This window comes from Erithacus rubecula, assembly GCF_903797595.1.
Source record: "Erithacus rubecula genome assembly, chromosome: 21".
NCBI lineage: Eukaryota > Metazoa > Chordata > Aves > Passeriformes > Muscicapidae > Erithacus > Erithacus rubecula.
Window position 1 is genome coordinate 2632295 of NC_136673.1, and position 18253 is coordinate 2650547.

The window sequence follows — 18253 nt, forward strand, 5'->3', positions numbered from 1 at the left end:
CCCTCTGGTGCTGTTCCTGGTTTTTTTTTGGAGATGCATGAGGGACATTCTTTAAAACAATTTTTCCATGTTTCCCCATTTAGATCTTGATCTGATGACCTGTTTACCCACAGCAGGTAAAGAGCTACCTGAGCAGAGCCCCTCCTGCCTTGCTCAGGTGTCTCAAGTCAGTGAGAGTTAAACAGAAATTAAAGAGAAATTTTCATTATCTGAGATTTCACACAGAGAACAAGATGTTGAGGAAGCTCCAGCCCCTCTGTGCAAGGAAAGACAGCAGGTGTCAAATCCAAAATTCAACTGCCCCATAACAAAAACACCAACTTCCAGTTTTAGTAAAATCTAGATGCCCAGAAGCATCATTTATTGCAAATCAGTTAACCAAAAAAAATACATCATTTTTGCAAACTACAACTTTGCATGTAGATAACTTTATTACAGAAGATATCTTTTCTTAAACTACACTCTAGTTTATAAAACATAGGAAGATTCAACACCACGTGATGTTTTTCTCACTCATATTAGGCGTGTCACAATAACAATGGTCTGAAATGTTAACTAAGATGAGTGCTCAGCAAGGCACTGTGCCTTGAGAAATATCCATTTTTATTTGGTGTTCTAATAGGAAGGAATGAGGAAAAGGAACCCTTTTCTTAGGTTTTTCTTGATTAACTGCTCTCTATCTGCCTGTCCCATACATGTTATCTAGTCTTAGGGTGTCTGCTTGCTTTTGCACCCGAGTGAGTGATATTCCAACACCTCTATAAGGTGATATATTTATGATATATTTAAGACTTGCTCATTTAGATTTTTGAAACAAAATCCACCTTTTCTTGATAAAAAAAAAACCAACAAACAAACCAAAAAAAAAAAACCAACCCCATATTTACAAACATTAAATCTGCCACAGGCTTATACTATATTTTACATGATACACAGAAAGAGTGCACATCAATATTAAAAAAAAGATGCATCACTCCAGGCTAACATCACAGAACAAAATGTCAACGTTTCACAGCACAGCTGTGCTGGCCCCTTGCCCTCCAGTTTGGCCAGTCCAGCCTCCCACTAAAACCAGCAGAATATCCCACTGGGCACCCAGTGAGGCTCTGCCAGAGGAGCTGGGGCCAGGTGAGCACGGGGGGGGTGGCAGTGTGATAATGCTTTGTAATCTCACTCAGGGTGTCTGCACTGCCAGACACACCTTCTTTAAAAAAAAAAAAAAATAGGCAGGCCCATCCTTAAAATAAGGATGTGGTTTACAAAGTTTATATTGGCATTTATTTCTTAAAACAGTTACTCAAAGGCAAACACGAAAACAAAAGAAAAAAAGAAATCAGTAAGGATATTCAAAGTAAAATTAAGTCTCTTTTGTGTATATACTCCATAGTTATGGGCTTGCTCTCTTGGAAATTTGGCAAATACATTTCTTTTTGATGGGGGACAGTATTCATGTTTTGTAGGGTATTTTTTAGCTTAGAAACTGTTCTTACAGGTCTATAATCCTGATTTTTTTTATTTTTCTTTTTTTTTTAGATCATAAAAATCATTTAAATATATATATTTTTATATATATATATATAAAAACAAGAGAGAACAAAAATTTCTATTATCAAGGCAAATGTACAACTATATAATACTGAAATTTAAACAAAGATTCATGACTGGTACCATAAAATGTCCTCTCATATAATTGCAAAGGAAACATTTTAAAGTACATTTAAAAAATTTGTCCATACTTAATTTTTTCCCCTTAAGGAGTGGTACTTTTAGTCAATTTTTCCTTCCCCTCTTCTTTCTCACCTCTCTTTCTGAGTCGAAAGCGAAAAAAAATAAATTAATGGCATTTCAGAATCACAAATCGTTGCTTATAGCTTTACATAAACATTTCCTCTCAAATCAAATACAATGAACCCCCCCAAACAAAAGAGAACGTCCTATAAAAACCTAATTTGTTGATTTCTCGAAACACAACTGGTGTCCCACATTGAGTTCTTAACAATAGAACATATAAATAAAAAGGCAGTGTTCTCATGTAAAATAAAAGTACATAAATAAATACTAAAAAAAAAAAAAGAATTAATTAGTCTTTTTCTTTTCTTTTTTTTTTCCTTTTTTATAAAAACATATTTAAAAAAGGATCCTTTAATAAAAGCATCCGACGTCCTTTTTTTTAAAAAAAAAAAAAAATCTCCCTCAAGCATCCGGCTCTCAGCGAGAGTCTCTACAACAACTTTTTAAATTTTTTTGTTTTTTGTTTTTTTTTTTCACTTGAAGGCCTCGGGGATGTGTCCCATCTGTGACTGCATACTCGTGGGAGGGCTGGAGATGCCCTCGGACCAGTCGGACACGTTGGAGTGAGGAGAGGAGCTGGACCACTGATCCGGCGACTCCGGCGACGGCGTCAGGAAAGGGTGGTCGGGCACCTGCAGCTGGTGGCTGGGGGTGTTGTCCAAGGGGGAGGAATAACTGTGCTGGGAAGGTGGGGTCAGGAACTGCGTGCTGGTCATGGGCTGGGCGAGGGAGGAGGGCAGGGAGGTGGGCAGCAGCTGGGAATCCTGCGGCAGGATGGTGTGCACGGCCATGGCGCCGCCGCTCACCGGCGGCAGCTCGGGCTGGCTCAGCTCCGGACCGAGGAAATTCTGGCCCAGCCCGTTGGAGCCGGGGTTGTGGTGCTGCTGTGGCTGCTGCGGGGGCTGCGGTGGCTGCTGCTGCGGTGGGGGCTGCAGGTTGGGTTGCTGCAGGTTTTGCTGCTGCTGCTGCTGTTGCTGCTGCATCTGCTGGAGCTGCTGGCTCTGCATCAGGTGGGGCTGCGACGCCAGCCGCGTGTTGGGCATGGCTTGGTAGCTCATCATCTGCGACAGGCTGGTGCTGGGCAGCCCGTTGTGCAGAGAGCCCATCATGCTGTGCTGCAGGTTTTGGGGCTGCTGGTGTGCCCCGGGCTGCAGGTTGCCTCTCAGGGGGTTGTACTGGCCCTGCACCATGCCGTTCTGCAGCCGGCTGAGCCAGTCACACTGCCCGTTCAGCCCGGCCCCGCTGCCCACCGAGAAGCTCATGGGGGCGCTGCTCATGGCCGTGCTGGGGCTGGACACCGGCAGGTGGGACAGGCGTGGTGGCACCGAGTCGAAGCCCATCCTGCTGGAGCTGCCCATGGCCATATCCTGCTTGCCCGCCATGTTGAGGTGGTTGATGCTCAGGTGGGCGTCGGGCATGCCCGGCAGGTGGTTCAGAGGCATGGAAGGGGACTGCTGGAACGGAGAGGTCATCAGAGGGGGCGAGGCCACGTCCGAGAGGTACCCGTGCGGCGACTCCAGGGAATCCACTGGCGACAGCACCCCGGAGCTGTCCAGCAGACACCCTTTCCCATCCTGCGACTTTTTCCTGCGGGCTTTCAGATCTTTGGCATCCTTGCCATTGCAGCTCAGCCCCTTGGTGCTCGGCTTCCTGGCCTTCTTGCCCTGCACGGCGGGCTTGAGGTTGCCGATGTAGCTGCTGGGGGAGCAGAGCGGGGGGGACAGGGTGGGGGCCCCCAGGGGCCCGTTGTGCAGCGTGGGGCTGCGCACCAGGTTGTACTCGTCCAGCAGCCGCACGATGTCGTGGTGCATGCGCTCCTGCGCGATGTCCCGCGGCAGACGGTCCATGTGGTCCGTGATGTCCCGGTTGGCAAAATGGTCCAGCAGGACCTTGGCGGTTTCGTAGCTCCCTTCTCTGGCTGCCAGGAACAGTGGGGTCTCCTCCTGGAAAGCCAGCAAGGTTTGGTTAGGGGTTGAGTTCTCAGATTCTCCTGGCTAGCGCTGCCCTGAGCTCCACACCCATGTTGTTGGGAGGCAGAGATGCTCTGCCATTATCCCTGGTGCGGGTTTGCTCCTTCTTTTTCCCACCCTGCTGAGCCTTGTACTGATATCAAACCAGGATCCCTACGAGTGAGGCATGTCCTTGTATTCACATCAAACCAGGAACGCTATAAGTGAGGCATGTCTTTGTACTCATATCAAATCAGGAACCCAATGAGTGACCCAGAACGTGCTGGAGGTGGCCACAAAGACACTGCACAGCTCCTCAACATCACCCCTACAAACAAATTCCACAGTGCTCCTTTGAGCTAATCCAACAACTTAATTCACAGCAGAACAATCAAATCAGAGTGTCAGTGCCAGACATTTGTATTTTGGCCAGAAATTACTCTTTAACAGACTCCCCAAATGGTTCTTCCCTTGCATATATCAGCCTAGGAGATCTTACCTTATTATTCTGCATGTCCTTATTGGCACCATTCTTCAGGAGGACCATTGCAGCTTCCACATTATTCACAGCAGCTGCCCAGTGCAGGGCTGACTTGCCTGGAGAGGAAAACCACGAAACACAACACACATTAGGGAGTGCTGAGATGGACAGCAAGCAGCCCCTTCGTCCCATGCCTGGGTGAGCTGGTGTTGTAGCTGCCTCAGTACCTAAATCATCCACGGCGTTGACGTCAGCGTGGCAGTTGATGAGGTCATCCAGCATCCCCTCCACAGCCAAACGAGCAGCCAGGATCAGGGGAGTGGTCCCATCGTGCATTCGGGCATCCAGGTCTGTTGCCCTGTTCCTAATCAGGATCTGCCACAAGAACAGAGGGAACACACACATTAGGAGGGGCAGACAGCAACGCACAGCCGGCACCCATCTCTCAGAACCTGCAACGCCCTTCCCAAAGCTTCACATCTCCAGACCTACTTCATTCCCACACCTTACCAACAGCAACCAGCACAAACCTCCTCCCACAGCACCCCCTCAAAACAAAAACCCCAAAAACTCCACACCAAATCCCAGATTACCTGGAAAACCCCCTGGGCATCGGCCGAGACAGCAGCGTGGAGGGGCGTGCGGCCCATGTTGTCCTGGATGTTGGCGTCGGCGCTGGCCTCCAGCAGGCGCTTGGCCGCGTCCGAGCGCGAGTACCTGGCGGCCAGGTGCAGCGCCGTCTCGCCCGTGCGGTCCGTCTGGTTGTGCAGGCTGGCGCCCTGGTAGATGAAGTCCGAGATGACGGCCGGAGCGTCGTCCTCCTCCTCGCTGTTGCCGGTCTCCAGCCCTCCGCCGCTGCACGAGGCGATCATGAGGGGGGTGAAGCCGTCTGGAAAAGGACAAGGGGGGGGAAAAAAAAATTAAAAAAAAAAAGGCTTTTTACACTCTGTAATGCAGGAGGCTCAGCCAAACGCTCTGCCTGCGATAGATGCTTATTCTCCTGGGTGCGCCGAGGCTGAGTTCCTGACTAGTTCTGAACATCAAACATGAATATCCTTCCTCTGATATGGATCTGAAATTCCTCAGTGGTATCTCACTACTCGCTGCTTTCCCTGTTTCATCTGCTCCACGTAAGATGCAGTTTGTACAGAAGGCTGCTCAAAGCAATGAAGGTATTTGCCACACTCTTATTTATTTCAGAGGACAGTTTCACAGACATGGGGAAGGCCAAATGTTTGTAAGAATTTAAAAAGCTATTTACCATTGTTAAAAACCTTAAAGGAAGACTATGAAATGTACAGTTGGGTGGGAGGTGAGGAATATAGGAGCAGCAGAGAGATAACCTGGGTGATTTAATAGGTACTTCTGTAATTTCCATCTCAGCCACTGAACAAAAGAGCTCTCATGGAAAGCAAAACATGACAGGGTCTCTCTCTAAATCACACACAACAGCAACCCTGTGGTGCAGAGTTTGCAGCAGTGACTCTGTACCAGCAAGGGATGGGGAGGGCTGTGGGGCTGCTCCTGTACAGGGGCTGAGGGAGGGTTTGACATGAGTGCAGAAGCTCAAGGGGTCCTTACCTGGCCCTCTGACGTTGACATCCATGCAGTCAGCATCGATTTCCCCCTGTGGAGGGGTCGGGGCCATGGAGGAAATGCGCAGGTCAGCGGCGTCCAGGTGCTGCTGTGTCCACTGCCTGTGATCCGTCTGATCATCCGTGTCCGGCAGCATCGCCTGCTCCTCAAACTGAGGGCAACAGCAGGGAATCAGCTCCCAGAAAAGCACCCTGGGCTGAGCTCCAGCCTGGGAAACTCTGCGAGGCTCCAAGGTGTGTGTTTGTCACCAAGGAGCCGAGAATCTCTCTGCTCCTTCTGTGACAAACCAGGAGCCACTGCCTGCAGCACAGGGAGTGTGGCAGAGGGCTTACCCTGAACTTCTTGGTGTCCAAGGTCTCCTCATCACCCCACTCGTTCTGGTTGTCATCCATCAGCGTGCCGTCCGAAGCCTTTTTGAGGGGTCTTGAAAAATAAAACCACACAAAAAAGTTATCTCCTCTGCTGGAACAATTTGTGATGTTTGCCCGTGCACAGGCACAAATTCAAAGAACCAATTTCCAGGAGGTTCCCCTCAGGCTGCATTTCATTTTTTAACCAAGTGCAAAAAGATGACAGAGCAGGAATTAGATGGAACACTGCTTTTTTCCCCCATGCAGAACTTTAAGACCCCAGATTCCCCTCCCTGCCACACCACAATAACACACTAGAGAACAAAACTCCCATGGGCTCTACTGAGAGAGAAGAAGAAGGCTGAGAGCAAGCAAATACTCACTTGAGTCCCACAGAATCCTCCCCGAGGGGCTCCCGCCGCTTCTTCTTGCTCGACTCTGTCACTTTGAAGCCTTCAGGGAACCAAAGCTGCCCATGCTCCCTGCGGCGCTTGCGGGACACCAGCACCCCCAGCCCGATGAAGGCGAGCAAGACCAGCGCAGCCCCCACCACGTACATAGGATACAGCTGCGAGTTCTTCGTGGGCTCGGCTGTTTCACCTACAAAACAGTGGGGCACAAAGAGATGCTGAGACATTAAGCTGCATAGCAAACCAGGGAGAGAGTGGAAATGAAGGAAAATTTGTTAATAGAGGTACCTAAGTCTGATCTAAATCACACCCCCCCACCCCCCTCCCCAAAATAAGGTCATTTTATACGCTATTAATCAGAATTGCAAACTATCGGCAAATTCTCGGCTGCACAAGGCAGCCTGCACCAGGAGACAGCTTCACTTTTTTCTCCTTTAAGGAAAAGGATTAGCAAACTTCAAATCATTGCGCTTGCATTGAGCTGTTAAGACAAAAGGATTTAGGGGGGATTTTCAAGATACAAACTTCAACTCCTTGCATGTCACTGATTGATTGGAGCTGCTTGGGTTTTCTTTTTCTTTTCTTTTTTTTAATAACTTTTAGAGTGATAATGATTTTGAAATAAAACCTGGAATAAGCAAAAATAATAAAGTGGGCTTGCAATTTTTTTAAAGCAAAGACTTAAAAGGAAAAAAAAAAATTGCAGTTTTAATAACCAGACTGTGTTCAAATGCAGCCAACTGACAGGTAACTAAAATTGGGGAAGGCTGAAAAGTTTTGGCTGTTTCTCCTCCCTGGCTGAGCAGCTGTACTTACTTTTGACAGCTTCTATTTTGTAGGGTATGTTCAGGTTGCCAAGGGAAGCCAAGGCTCCCAGGAATGCTGCCACATCAGTGGCACTCTGGAAGCACTGGGAGGATGACTGGATGCACTGGCGGTTATCAATTTCCAAGTAGACGATGGATCTGTGAGAGAGAGGAGTCAATAAGGAACAGGGAGCAATGACCACATTGAGGACACGGGTGAGCCCCATCTCCCTTCCCTCTTTAACCCCCATCAGTGGGAATTAGAAGGTGGGAACCCATCTCCTTGCTTCCCAAAGCCTGCAGCTCACATCATGGTCTATTGGATTTGCCTTGGTGAATGCTGTAAAATCCATCTCTTTATCTACAGGAATGGAAGGGAATCTGCTTCACAATGTTTTAATATTACCCAGACACTACAGTATCTTAAATTATGCTGTTTGGGAGCCTTCAGATCTTCTCACATCAGTTTCACTGCTCTAACTCCTTTGCTTTCAAGGGGTTTTTGATTGAGTCCATGGAGAGGGAGCAGGTTAGATGTGTATGTTTACACCAAAGATCTCCAAACACAGATTGCAGTAATTGAGTTTTACAACAAAGCTCTAGAAAGCATTTCCCAGGGAGAAAATGAGGCTTAACTTAATGACTTCCTGAAGTCAGACAGTCGGTCAGGCCAACCTCTGCTTCCAGGTCCCACCCAGCCCAGCCCTGGCTCCCAACAATGCACAGGACTCCTTCAATCGTGAGAGTCAGTGCAGCATTGTACAGGGATTCCTGAATGATCACTCCATTTTCCCACATGAGAGCAAAATCCGGTTTATGTTCACACAGAAAGCAACATCTAAATACAATTATCTGGCCTACATCCTTCCCTTCCTAGTGTGTTACTATTATCAGCACAGAAAGCACACTCTGAGTGCTGCTCAGAGAAAATGGAGCCCTCTTACCCTCTGATGTCCATCTGGTCGAGCTCCCTCTTCTGCCTCCTGCCAGCCCTGGAGTAGAGGCTGCTCTTCACTTTGTTGATGACAGCACTGGGCATATCAGACCAGTCCTCTGTGGACCTCTTGATGTAATGTTTTTTCAGCTCCTCCTCATTGCCATAGTATGGGAAGATCATGTACTCCCCCTTGGCGTTCTTCTTGAAGACCACGTTGGTGTGCAGCACACGGCTCAGCTCCCGTAGGAAGTTGAAGGAGTTGTTCTTCAGGTTCTCGGGGGTGATGAGGACCACCACCACCAGGGTGCCATCTGCCAACTTCTCTGGCATGTTGTTGGCACAGTCCAGACCATCCCACTCGCACTCAAAATTGTTGCAGCCCTGGTCGCAGTGACCATCCGAGAAGTGATCTTTGCAGTACTGGTCATACAGAGGGCTGGGTGGAGGAAGAAGCAAGGCAGAAGAAAGAATTAGACCAAGCACTGCAAATAACACCTATCTGCTCTTTGGTATAAATATTCTTCACCCTGTAAACCAGTTTACACAGAAAGCAGCTGTTTCATGCAGCACTGTGAAGCATTCACCGCTGCAGGTGAGAGAGAGTAGCTGTTAAATTATAAAAGAAAAAGGGAGAAATTACTGTGACTCAGAGAAGGCATGGGGACACAGAATAGTTACTAAGACCACAGTTGGTCCAGGAATCTGGGACTAAGTTCCTGCTGCTGCCAAAGACAATGTTTGGGAAATGCTTGGATGTTAACATCATCGTGTTTGCTGGCTGCTCTTCCATCTGGGGTCTCCCTGCCTTGAGACTGACTGTGTTACTGCTGTGAGTGGGAGAATTCACTTCTGTGGAACGATACAAGCAGGGACAGGGAAGCCATCTCCAATGAGTCAAACTCAGAGAGCTTCCAAGTGGATGTCAGCTTAGGAGGACTACAGGGAGATGTGAATGCTTGAGCTGCAACCCCACAGGCAGCAGAAAAAAAATGCTGGGAGTGAACAGCAGGCCTGAGTCTAGGAGTTATACCAGAAACAACCAGAAGATTGTCACCAGAGATGGGCTTTCAAACAAGGTCTTAAAGAAGCCACTTACTTGCACTGCCCCTCGTACTTCTGGCAGTCAAACCCATCGTAGAGGCAGCCAGCGTTGTTGCACTGAGAGTCACACTTGCCATCATTGAAATACTTCCAGCACTGCAGGGACTGGGAGCAGTTCTTCCAGGGGTCGTTGAAGTTGAGGGAGCAGTCGCCGCCGTCCCAGCCGCAGGCGTGGTTGTTGCATTTGCCGTCGCAGATCTTGTTGCCGGCGAACCCGGCGCACACGGCGATCTCGCACTTCTCCTCGATTTTGGGGGGGATGATGTCCTGCCCCACGCCGCCCTGGAAGTCAAAGTCCAGGATGTGGCAGTTGAGGCCGTTGAAGTTGGCGGGGCAGTTGCAGCGGTAGTAGGGGGAGGCGTCGCTGAAGAACTCGCAGGTGCCGCCGTTGTAGCAGGGGCTGGAGGTGCAGGGGCTGCTGGCCGGGTACTGGCACTCGGGGCCCGTGAAGGCCGGCGTGCACATGCACTTGGAGCTCTTGTGGATGGAGATGCAGGTGCCTCCGTTCAGGCAGTGCAGGTTCCCACAGGTGCGGGAGTCATTCTCGCAGGTGGCACCCACGAATCCCTGGGGAAGGCACGGCAAGCAGGGAGTCAGAGCCACTGATGCTGGGCTACCAGCAGCAATACACGTGTTCTGGCAAACTAAACCTCACCCTCTAAACATGGTGATGGGCAAGAATAATCTTGAATGCAAAGCTTGTTAGAGCATCCCCTCAAAGTGAGGAGATCTCCTCTCCACAGCTGCCTGTCCCACTTGGTGTGGTGCAAATATCACTCAGCCTGTTCTACCTTCAGTCCTGAGCCACTTTCTCCTTAACTCTATTCCAGCATCCTTGCAAGCATGGAGGGTGCACATTTACAGATGCGCCCACAGCAAAGCATCCTCCCATCCATGTCTATCCCAGCTGGGGAAGCCCCAGGGGCTAAACTGGCCTCTTGACCACCCTTCCTGCCCACACAGCATTCCCTGCTCACAGCTGGCAGGGTGGGCACCTACCGGGGGGCACTTGCAGATGAAGCCACGGCCAGTGTTGCTGGCAACAGCACAGGTTCCCCCATTCCTGCAGGGTTTGCCTTTGCAGCCATCCACCACGGTGTCACAGCGCCGGCCTGCGAGGGAGAGGAGCGTGTGAGGAGTGGATGAAGGTGTGCAGGGATGCCTGGGGGGGCTGGGGGCTGCAGGCTGGGCCCTGGAGCAGAGAGGCTGCAGTGCTCACCTGCATAGCCAGGTCTGCACTCGCATTTGTAGTCGTTGACCCGCTGCACGCAGTTCTGGGTGCCGCGGGCGTCGCAGGGGTTGGACAGGCACTCGTTGACATCTCCCTCGCAGCGCTCCCCTACAAAGCCAGGGGGGCAGATGCAGCTGTAGCCACCTACCCGATCCTTGCACTTGCCATTGTTAAAGCACTTGGGCCCCAGGGTGACAGGATCAAAGAAAGGGCTGCAGTCATCCACATTGATCTCACAGTGCACCCCTAGAGAGAGGGGGGAACAACCCACACAGCTCATCAAACAGTATCGGGGGGCCTGCTGCTCCCTTGCGTGCGCCTGCCCTGCCAAGGGGCTGAGCCTGACCACGTCAGTGGCAGCCTGAGCCACCTCTTGGGCAGCAGGGACGTGGCACCACGTGCCCAAGGCTGCATGGCCTTGATGGCTAAGCCCACAAGGAAACACAAACCTCACCCGCTGCGTTTGCTGCTGCCAGCCCGAGCAGCTAATGAGCAGAATCCAAGGATATCTGCACTCAGCCCACTAATGCCCCAGCCTGGGGAATTAATTTACCTTGAGTTCCTCTGGGGCAGGAGCATTTGTAGGTATTGATGAGATCGATGCAGGTTCCTCCATTCTGGCATGGGTGGGACAAGCATTCATTGATCTCCTCTGAGCAGTTAACTCCATGATAACCAGCCACACACTGCAAGGAGGAAAGAGGGGAATTATCACAGAGGTTCCTCCCATTCCCACAAGGCTCTAGCCAGCACCCAAGTCTCCAACTTGGTAACCATGCAAAGTGCAGCACCTTGGGCAGCAGAAAGGCACTAACTGAGGTTTTTCCCTGGAATTCCTGCTCACCTCACAAGAGTAGCCTCCCAGGTAGTCTGTGCAGGTGGCTCCGTTCTGGCAGGGGTTGGGGGAGCACTCATCCACCTGCTCCTCGCAGTAGCTGCCGGTGTAGCCGGCTTGGCAGCGGCAGAAATGAGTGTTGCCAGTGTCAACACAGAGCCCCGAGTTCCTGCAGAGATGTGCTACGTCGATACCTGCCAGGGGGAGCAGAGAGAGATGCAGGGACCTTGGTGACACCCACTCACCACAGGGCCACCACACATCCCACAGGGAACCACCCCATCCACAGGGGGTGAATTGCTACAGCAATCCTGTACCAAAAATCCCCACCAGGAGAACTGGCCACATCCCTGCCCAGCACAGGGGACACCTGGGGACCCCCCCCTGTACACACACCTTGCTGCTTAGCAGCCACCTCGCAGGACACGCTGGGGACATCGCAGTAGAGCCCTGTCCAGCCACTGTTGCACTCACAGTGGTACAGGTTGCTGGTCTGCCAGCACTTGCCTCCATTTTTGCAGGGCGAGGAGTCACACCAACGCACCAGGTTCTGGGGGAGCAGAGCAAGAGATGAGGGTGAGGAGTGAGGAGTGGAGACTGCAGTGAGCCCCAGACCCCACAGTAACCCCCACATCCAGCCAAGCTCTGTGTACCTGGCAGTTGAGCCCGGTGTACCCCTGGGGACAGGTGCACTTGTAGGTGCCGTAGCTGTCCTGGCACGTGCCCCCGTTCAGGCACGGCTTGGAGTCACACTCATTGATGTTGTGCTCGCAGTAGCTGCCCGTGAAGCCAGGCAGGCACACACAGGTGAAGGTGTTGATGCCATCCACGCACGTCCCACCGTTGAAGCAGGAGCTGGGGACACAGACATCACACCCCAGTGAGTCACTGCTGGTCGTGCCCCACACCAAAGGCTCCACACACCAACCCAGGGCTGTGGGGCAGCACAGCCTGCCCCAGCTGGCAGCTCTGTACCTCTCTGTGCAGTCTGGGGTGTTGTTCTCGCAGTGGATGCCGCTGAAGCCGGAGGGGCAGGTGCAGGTGTAGCTGTTGACACAGTCAGTGCAGTTGGCCCCGTTCTTGCAGGGGTTGCTGGCACACTCATTGATGTCCTCCTCACACTTGGGCCCACGGAAACCAGCCAGGCACTCGCAGAAGAACGTGCCAATGCCATCGGAGCAGGAGCCACCGTTGTGGCACGGGTCTGGAGAGGAGGGACACGCATGTGACAATGTGATGGGTCCAGCTGGGGTGCAGCTGCCCCACAGCACTGTCCCCACACACATCCCCCGGCCACATGGAGGAATGGGACTGAGCAGAAACCAGAAAAACCCCACCAGGAGACTGGGCACAAGGAGAACCCCTGGCACACACTGTCCCCCAGCCTCCTTCCTCCTGCTCCCATCTGGCCTTGGACCGACACAGTACAACAGGGACATGCGTGAGGTGGCCCAAAAGCCAAGCAGGGCTCACAGCACAACCCAGGGCTGGTCCATGCATAGAAAGGAGACTCCCAGCCCAGGAAGGGCCCCGAGGCTCAGGCAGGCTGGGTGCAGCCCCTGCTCTTACTGGGCTTGCAGTCGTCGATGTCGGTGTCGCAGTTGCGGCCGGAGAAGCCGGTCCGGCAGGCGCAGCGGTAGCTCCCGTTGGTGTTCTGGCACGTGGCCCCGTTCCTGCAGGGGCTCTTCACACATTCATTGATGTCAATCTCACAGGTCTGACCTGGGCACAGAGCAGGACAGGCACTGTGTGGGCTGGGGGTGCTGGTGAAAGCTCTCCAGGGTGACAATGACATCCTGGGCGCTGCTCACACCAGGGCGGCAGCCAAGGGATGCAGGCAGTGGTTGTGTCCCATCCACCCAGCTGAGCCATGGGGCAGATCAGGACCCTCCCCAAGGCCTGGCTCCCTCCCCTGAGCCTTTCCTTCCCATGGCTCCAAAAGGGCCATGTCCATACCTTGCCAGCCAGGGGGGCAACTGCAGGAGAAGCTCTTGTAGTCCTCTGACTCCTGGCACTCGCCACCGTTCTTGCAGGGGCTGCCAGCACAGGGGGCCAGCACGTCCTCACAGGTGGCTCCTGCACAGGCACAAGCACTCAGGGACACCCTCCAAAATGACAGGTGGCCCAAGACTCTGCCATCCCTGTCCCCTGCCCTGAGCTGCTGCCAGTGTGGGGAAGGCTCTGAACTTCCCCAGCACCCCAGGGCAGCCCAGCTGGGGCTGCCTCCTCCATTCCAGGTCATCCATGACCCTGAACCCCCACAAACTTTTAAGCCCTGGCTATCTGGGCTGCATGACAGCACTGCATACTTCCTTTGGCAGGGAAGTGCTGCTCGGGGTGTCTTTTCCCCCTTGCACTCCCTCCCCCCTTCCCTCTCTGCTGCTTTTCCTGTTTACATCCAGCCGAGGGACACGTTCCCTCCGAACCCTTATCTTCCTTGTCAGCCAATATCTCCTGAACTGGCCTTTGCTATTTTCCAGAGCCTTCCCCTCCCTGCCTGCCCAGTCCCCGTCCCCCCCAGGGGTTTCTATGGCCACTGGTGAGGGCAGGAAACAGCTCATGGCTTCCTGCAATTGTGCTGGGCTGCGCAAACAGGAATTGGCTCAGCAGAATCCCCCGGCCCTCGGCCTCGGGTCGCCCTGTCCAGCACGGGCATCATGGCTGGGGAAGGTGGGGTGTGAGTGGGGCAGCCCCTGGGTGCTGCTGCCCCCCAGCCACCGCCCTGATGCCCTCCAGCAGCAGGAGGAAGAGGAGGGAGGGAGGAAGTGGCAGCTGGCAGCTCCCCAAATTTCCTCCAGAGGTGGAGCTGTGGCTGTGGGCAGCCCCTGGGCAGGGCAGATTGAGAGAGGCTTTATGCTCAGTGCCAGCTCACTGGGACCAGTTTGGGGTCACACATGAAGCAGGAACTGCACAGAGCTGTGGTGGCACTCAGGGTGCTCCCCTCACCTGTGTAGGGCAGGAGGCAGTTGCAGGTGTAGCCAGCAACATCATCAATGCACGTGCCCTGGTTCAGGCAGGGGTTGGAAGCACATTCGTTGATGTTGGTCTGGCAGTTGGGGCCTGTGTTAAGAAAAACAGATAGAAGTGGCTGTGATGGAGGTGTGCTGGTGGCAGGGGGCTGAGGGTACAGTGGGGACATGGTGACAATGACAACAGCCCACCCACTGTCCTGGGAAAGCCTGTGCTCAGCTCCAGCCCTGGACTCTGCTCAAGGTCTCCAGGATGGCTGTGGCACTGCCATAGCTCCCAGCCACACCTGGAGCTCCACTGCCCCCAAAATGAAGCCCCCAACCCACCCAGCACCATGAGAACACCCACCCACAGCTTCCACCCAGGCCTCAGTGCGGGGGGAACACTGCAGCATCCCTGGCTGCACCCTTAGGAACATGGAATCACAGACTTGTTAATGCTGGAGAAACCCTCTAAGCTCATCAAGCCCAACCACTAACCCAGCATCACTATATTCCACATCCCTTTTCAACATTTCCAATCATGGTGACTCCACCACTTCCCTCAGCAGTTTATTCCAGTGCCTGACCACTATTTCCATGAAGAAATTTTTCAGAATATCACATTTACCCTCCCACTTACCACTGAAGCCCTCCCTGCAGGTGCAGATATAGCCACTGGTCATGTCCTTGCAGGTGCCACCGTTCATGCAGGGATTGGATTCACACTCGTTGTTGTTAATGTCACAGTTTGTCCCACTCCAACCAGGGTCACAGTCACACTTGTAGCTTTGGGGAAAAATTGGGGCATAAAGAGCTGGTCCATCCTGGCCCTCTAGGCTGTACCAGTCATCATTTATCCAGAGAAATATCCCAGAGCATGGACAAGCACCAACTCAGGGTACAGATCCTTGCCTTCCTCTAACCCTGACTTTGCTGGGGACCCTTTGGTCCCTGCACCCCCAGCAGCCCCCTCCAGCCTACCCATTCAATCCATCATGGCATTTCCCATGGATGCAGGGGTTGCTGTTGCACTCATTCACTTCAGACAGGCACTTGGGGTCGTGGAAGCCCTCGGGGCACAGGCAGGTGAAGCCATTGATGCCATCCTTGCAGGTGCCCCCGTTGTGGCAGGGGTTGCTGGCACACTCATCAATGTTGATGTTGCACATGCGCCCTGGGAAAAGGGGAGCAAGGAACAGTTACCCCATAAACATGAACAACATGGTGTGGGGAGTGCATCCTCCAGGCAGCTCCCCCTCCAGCCCCTCGGGGAATGTCTGCTGCAGGCTGGGATCTCTCTCAGCACACAGGGAATGTCTGCTGCAGGCTGGGATCTCTCTCAGGACACAGGGAATGCCTGCTGGAAGCTGGGATCCCTCTCAGGACACAGGGAATGCCTGCTGCAGGCTGGGATCTCTCTCAGCACACAGAGAATGCCTGCTGCAGGCTGGGATCTCTCTCAGGACACAGAGAATGCCTGCTGCAGGCTGGGATCTCTCTCAGCACACAGGGAATGCCTGCTGCAGGCTGGGATCTCTCTCAGCACACAGGGAATGCCTGCTGCAGGCTGGGATCTCCCTCAGCACACAGGGAATGCCTGCTGGAAGCTGGGATCTCTCTCAGCACACAGGGAATGCCTGCTGCAGGCTGGGATCTCTCTCAGGACACAGGGAATGCCTGCTGGAAGCTGGGATCCCTCTCAGGACACAGGGAATGCCTGCTGCAGGCTGGGATCTCTCTCAGCACACAGAGAATGCCTGCTGCAGGCTGGGATCTCTCTCAGGACACAGAGAATGCCTGCTGCAGGCTGGGATCTCTCTCAGCACACAGGGAATGCCTGCTGCAGGCTGGGATCTCTCTCAGCACACAGGGAATGCCTGCTGCAGGCTGGGATCTCTCTCAGCACACAGGGAATGCCTGCTGCAGGCTGGGATCTCCCTCAGCACACAGGGAATGCCTGCTGGAAGCTGGGATCTCTCTCAGCACACAGGGAATGCCTGCTGCAGGCTGGGATCTCTCTCAGGACACAGAGAATGCCTGCTGCAGGCTGGGATCTCTCTCAGGACACAGAGAATGCCTGCTGCAGGCTGGGATCTCTCTCAGGACACAGGGAATGCCTGCTGGAAGCTGGGATCTCTCTCAGGACACAGGGAATGCCTGCTGCAGGCTGGGATCTCTCTCAGGACACAGGGAATGCCTGCTGCAGGCTGGGATCTCTCTCAGGAAACAGGGAATGCCTGCTGCAGGCTGGGATCTCTCTCAGCACTCAGGGAATGCCTGCTGCAGGCTGGGATCTCTCTCAGCACTCAGGGAATGCCTGCTGCAGGCTGGGATCTCTCTCAGCACTCAGGGAATGCCTGCTGCAGGCTGGGATCTCTCTCAGGACACAGGGAATGTCTGCTGGAAGCTGGGATCTCTCTCAGGACACAGGGAATGCCTGCTGCAGGCTGGGATCTCTCTCAGGACACAGGGAATGCCTGCTGCAGGCTGGGATCTCTCTCAGGACACAGGGAATGCCTGCTGGAAGCTGGGATCTCTCTCAGGACAGGGAATTCCTGCTGCAGGCTGGGATCTCTCTCAGGACACAGAGAATGCCTGCTGCAGGCTGGGATCTCTCTCAGGACACAGGGAATGCCTGCTGCAGGCTGGGATCTCCCTCAGCACTCAGGGAATGCCTGCTGCAGGCTGGGATCTCTCTCAGGACATAGGGAATGCCTGCTGCAGGCTGGGATCTCTCTCAGGACACAGGGATTTCCTGCTGCAGGCTGGGATCTCTCTCAGGACACAAGCATGCTGGCTGCCCTGCAGGCAGGGTGGCTTCACACCCTGCATTTTCTGCCTGCCCTCATTAAATGGGACTGACTGGGAAGAGGCCATGCCCTGGGCTGCCTCAGTCCAGGAGGGAACACCAAGGGGAGGAGGTTTCAGCCTGTAACCCTACCTGCCAGGGCTGACAAAGCCAGGCTTTATCTCAGCTCCCGGCGGGCCCGAGGACAAGGGGCTGTGCCAGTGGGGAGAGGTGGGGGCTGCTGCCATCAAAGCCCTCCACCATTTCCAGCAGCCATCAAACAAACCAGTCTGACAAGGCAGCAACCTGATACCCATGGGAGTGGGCGCAGCAGGAGTCGAATTCACAGCACCAGACACCCCTTTGATTTCAGGCTGAGCCCGGGGTCACCCTCCTGAACAAACAGCAGCGCTGGAGGGTGTAAAACCTCCTCCAAGCAGGATGGCAGCATCCCCCCTCCTCACTGCACCCTTGTCCTGGTTTTGTGAGGCACCAGCAGCTGCAGGTCCCCGGGGAGGGAGGCCCTGCTCTCACCTGTGTAGCCTGGCTCACAGGTGCACTCGTAGCCATTGATCTTGTCGATGCACTTGCCGTAGTCACAGGGATTGCTGGCACAGTCGTCCAGGTTGATCTCACAGTTGGGACCTGGGGAGGAAAAATGGGTTGTTAGGGGGTGTACAAGAAGAAAGGGGAGTCATTAGGAGGTCCCCAGCCCTGTCAAATGAATAAAACAAAGCCTGCTTGGTGCCACCACCACCCCACAACAAAGCACCTCTGCCGTGGGCAGCTCCTGCTGGGGACAGCCCCTGCCAGAGCTGGGCACAAACCAGGAGAACTCACTCAGGCTGCCCCAGCACCAGGGAGGCTGCTGCTGGTGGCCCAGGATTCCAGGAGTTTTTTGGCCATTTTTCAGGTAATTTTGAGTATTTGAGGCCATACTGACTTGCATTTCCTCCGGATATTTTGCCTGCCCATTTTCCTTGTTTTTTCCTCAGAAATCCCTGGAATCTCACTAGATTTTGGGGCC

General features: G+C 53.4%; 1 protein-coding gene across 2 annotated transcripts in view; it reads right to left on the reverse strand.

Moving 5' to 3' along the window:
* Positions 1–327: 327 nt before the first annotated feature.
* The window catches only part of NOTCH1 (notch receptor 1), a 45246-nt gene continuing 27320 nt past the window's right edge, over positions 328–18253 (reverse strand). The window contains exons 12-34 of one of the 2 annotated variants that reach the window (XM_079324211.1): positions 17761–17871; positions 15420–15612; positions 15079–15224; positions 14434–14547; positions 13444–13563; positions 13057–13209; positions 12463–12691; positions 12141–12342; positions 11884–12037; positions 11497–11681; positions 11206–11338; positions 10641–10760; positions 10421–10533; positions 9417–9988; positions 8328–8756; positions 7394–7542; positions 6551–6767; positions 6150–6240; positions 5803–5968; positions 4815–5110; positions 4449–4596; positions 4240–4337; positions 328–3734 (exon numbers count right to left, since the gene is read on the reverse strand). In XM_079324211.1, coding sequence (XP_079180337.1) covers positions 2265–3734; positions 4240–4337; positions 4449–4596; positions 4815–5110; positions 5803–5968; positions 6150–6240; positions 6551–6767; positions 7394–7542; positions 8328–8756; positions 9417–9988; positions 10421–10533; positions 10641–10760; positions 11206–11338; positions 11497–11681; positions 11884–12037; positions 12141–12342; positions 12463–12691; positions 13057–13209; positions 13444–13563; positions 14434–14547; positions 15079–15224; positions 15420–15612; positions 17761–17871 — 5609 coding nt within the window. In that variant the 3' untranslated portion in view covers positions 328–2264. Of the gene's footprint in view, positions 3735–4239; positions 4338–4448; positions 4597–4814; positions 5111–5802; positions 5969–6149; positions 6241–6550; positions 6768–7393; positions 7543–8327; positions 8757–9416; positions 9989–10420; positions 10534–10640; positions 10899–11205; positions 11339–11496; positions 11682–11883; positions 12038–12140; positions 12343–12462; positions 12692–13056; positions 13210–13443; positions 13564–14433; positions 14548–15078; positions 15225–15419; positions 15613–17760; positions 17872–18253 lie in introns of both variants that reach the window. The other variant, XM_079324210.1, reaches the window with a different exon arrangement.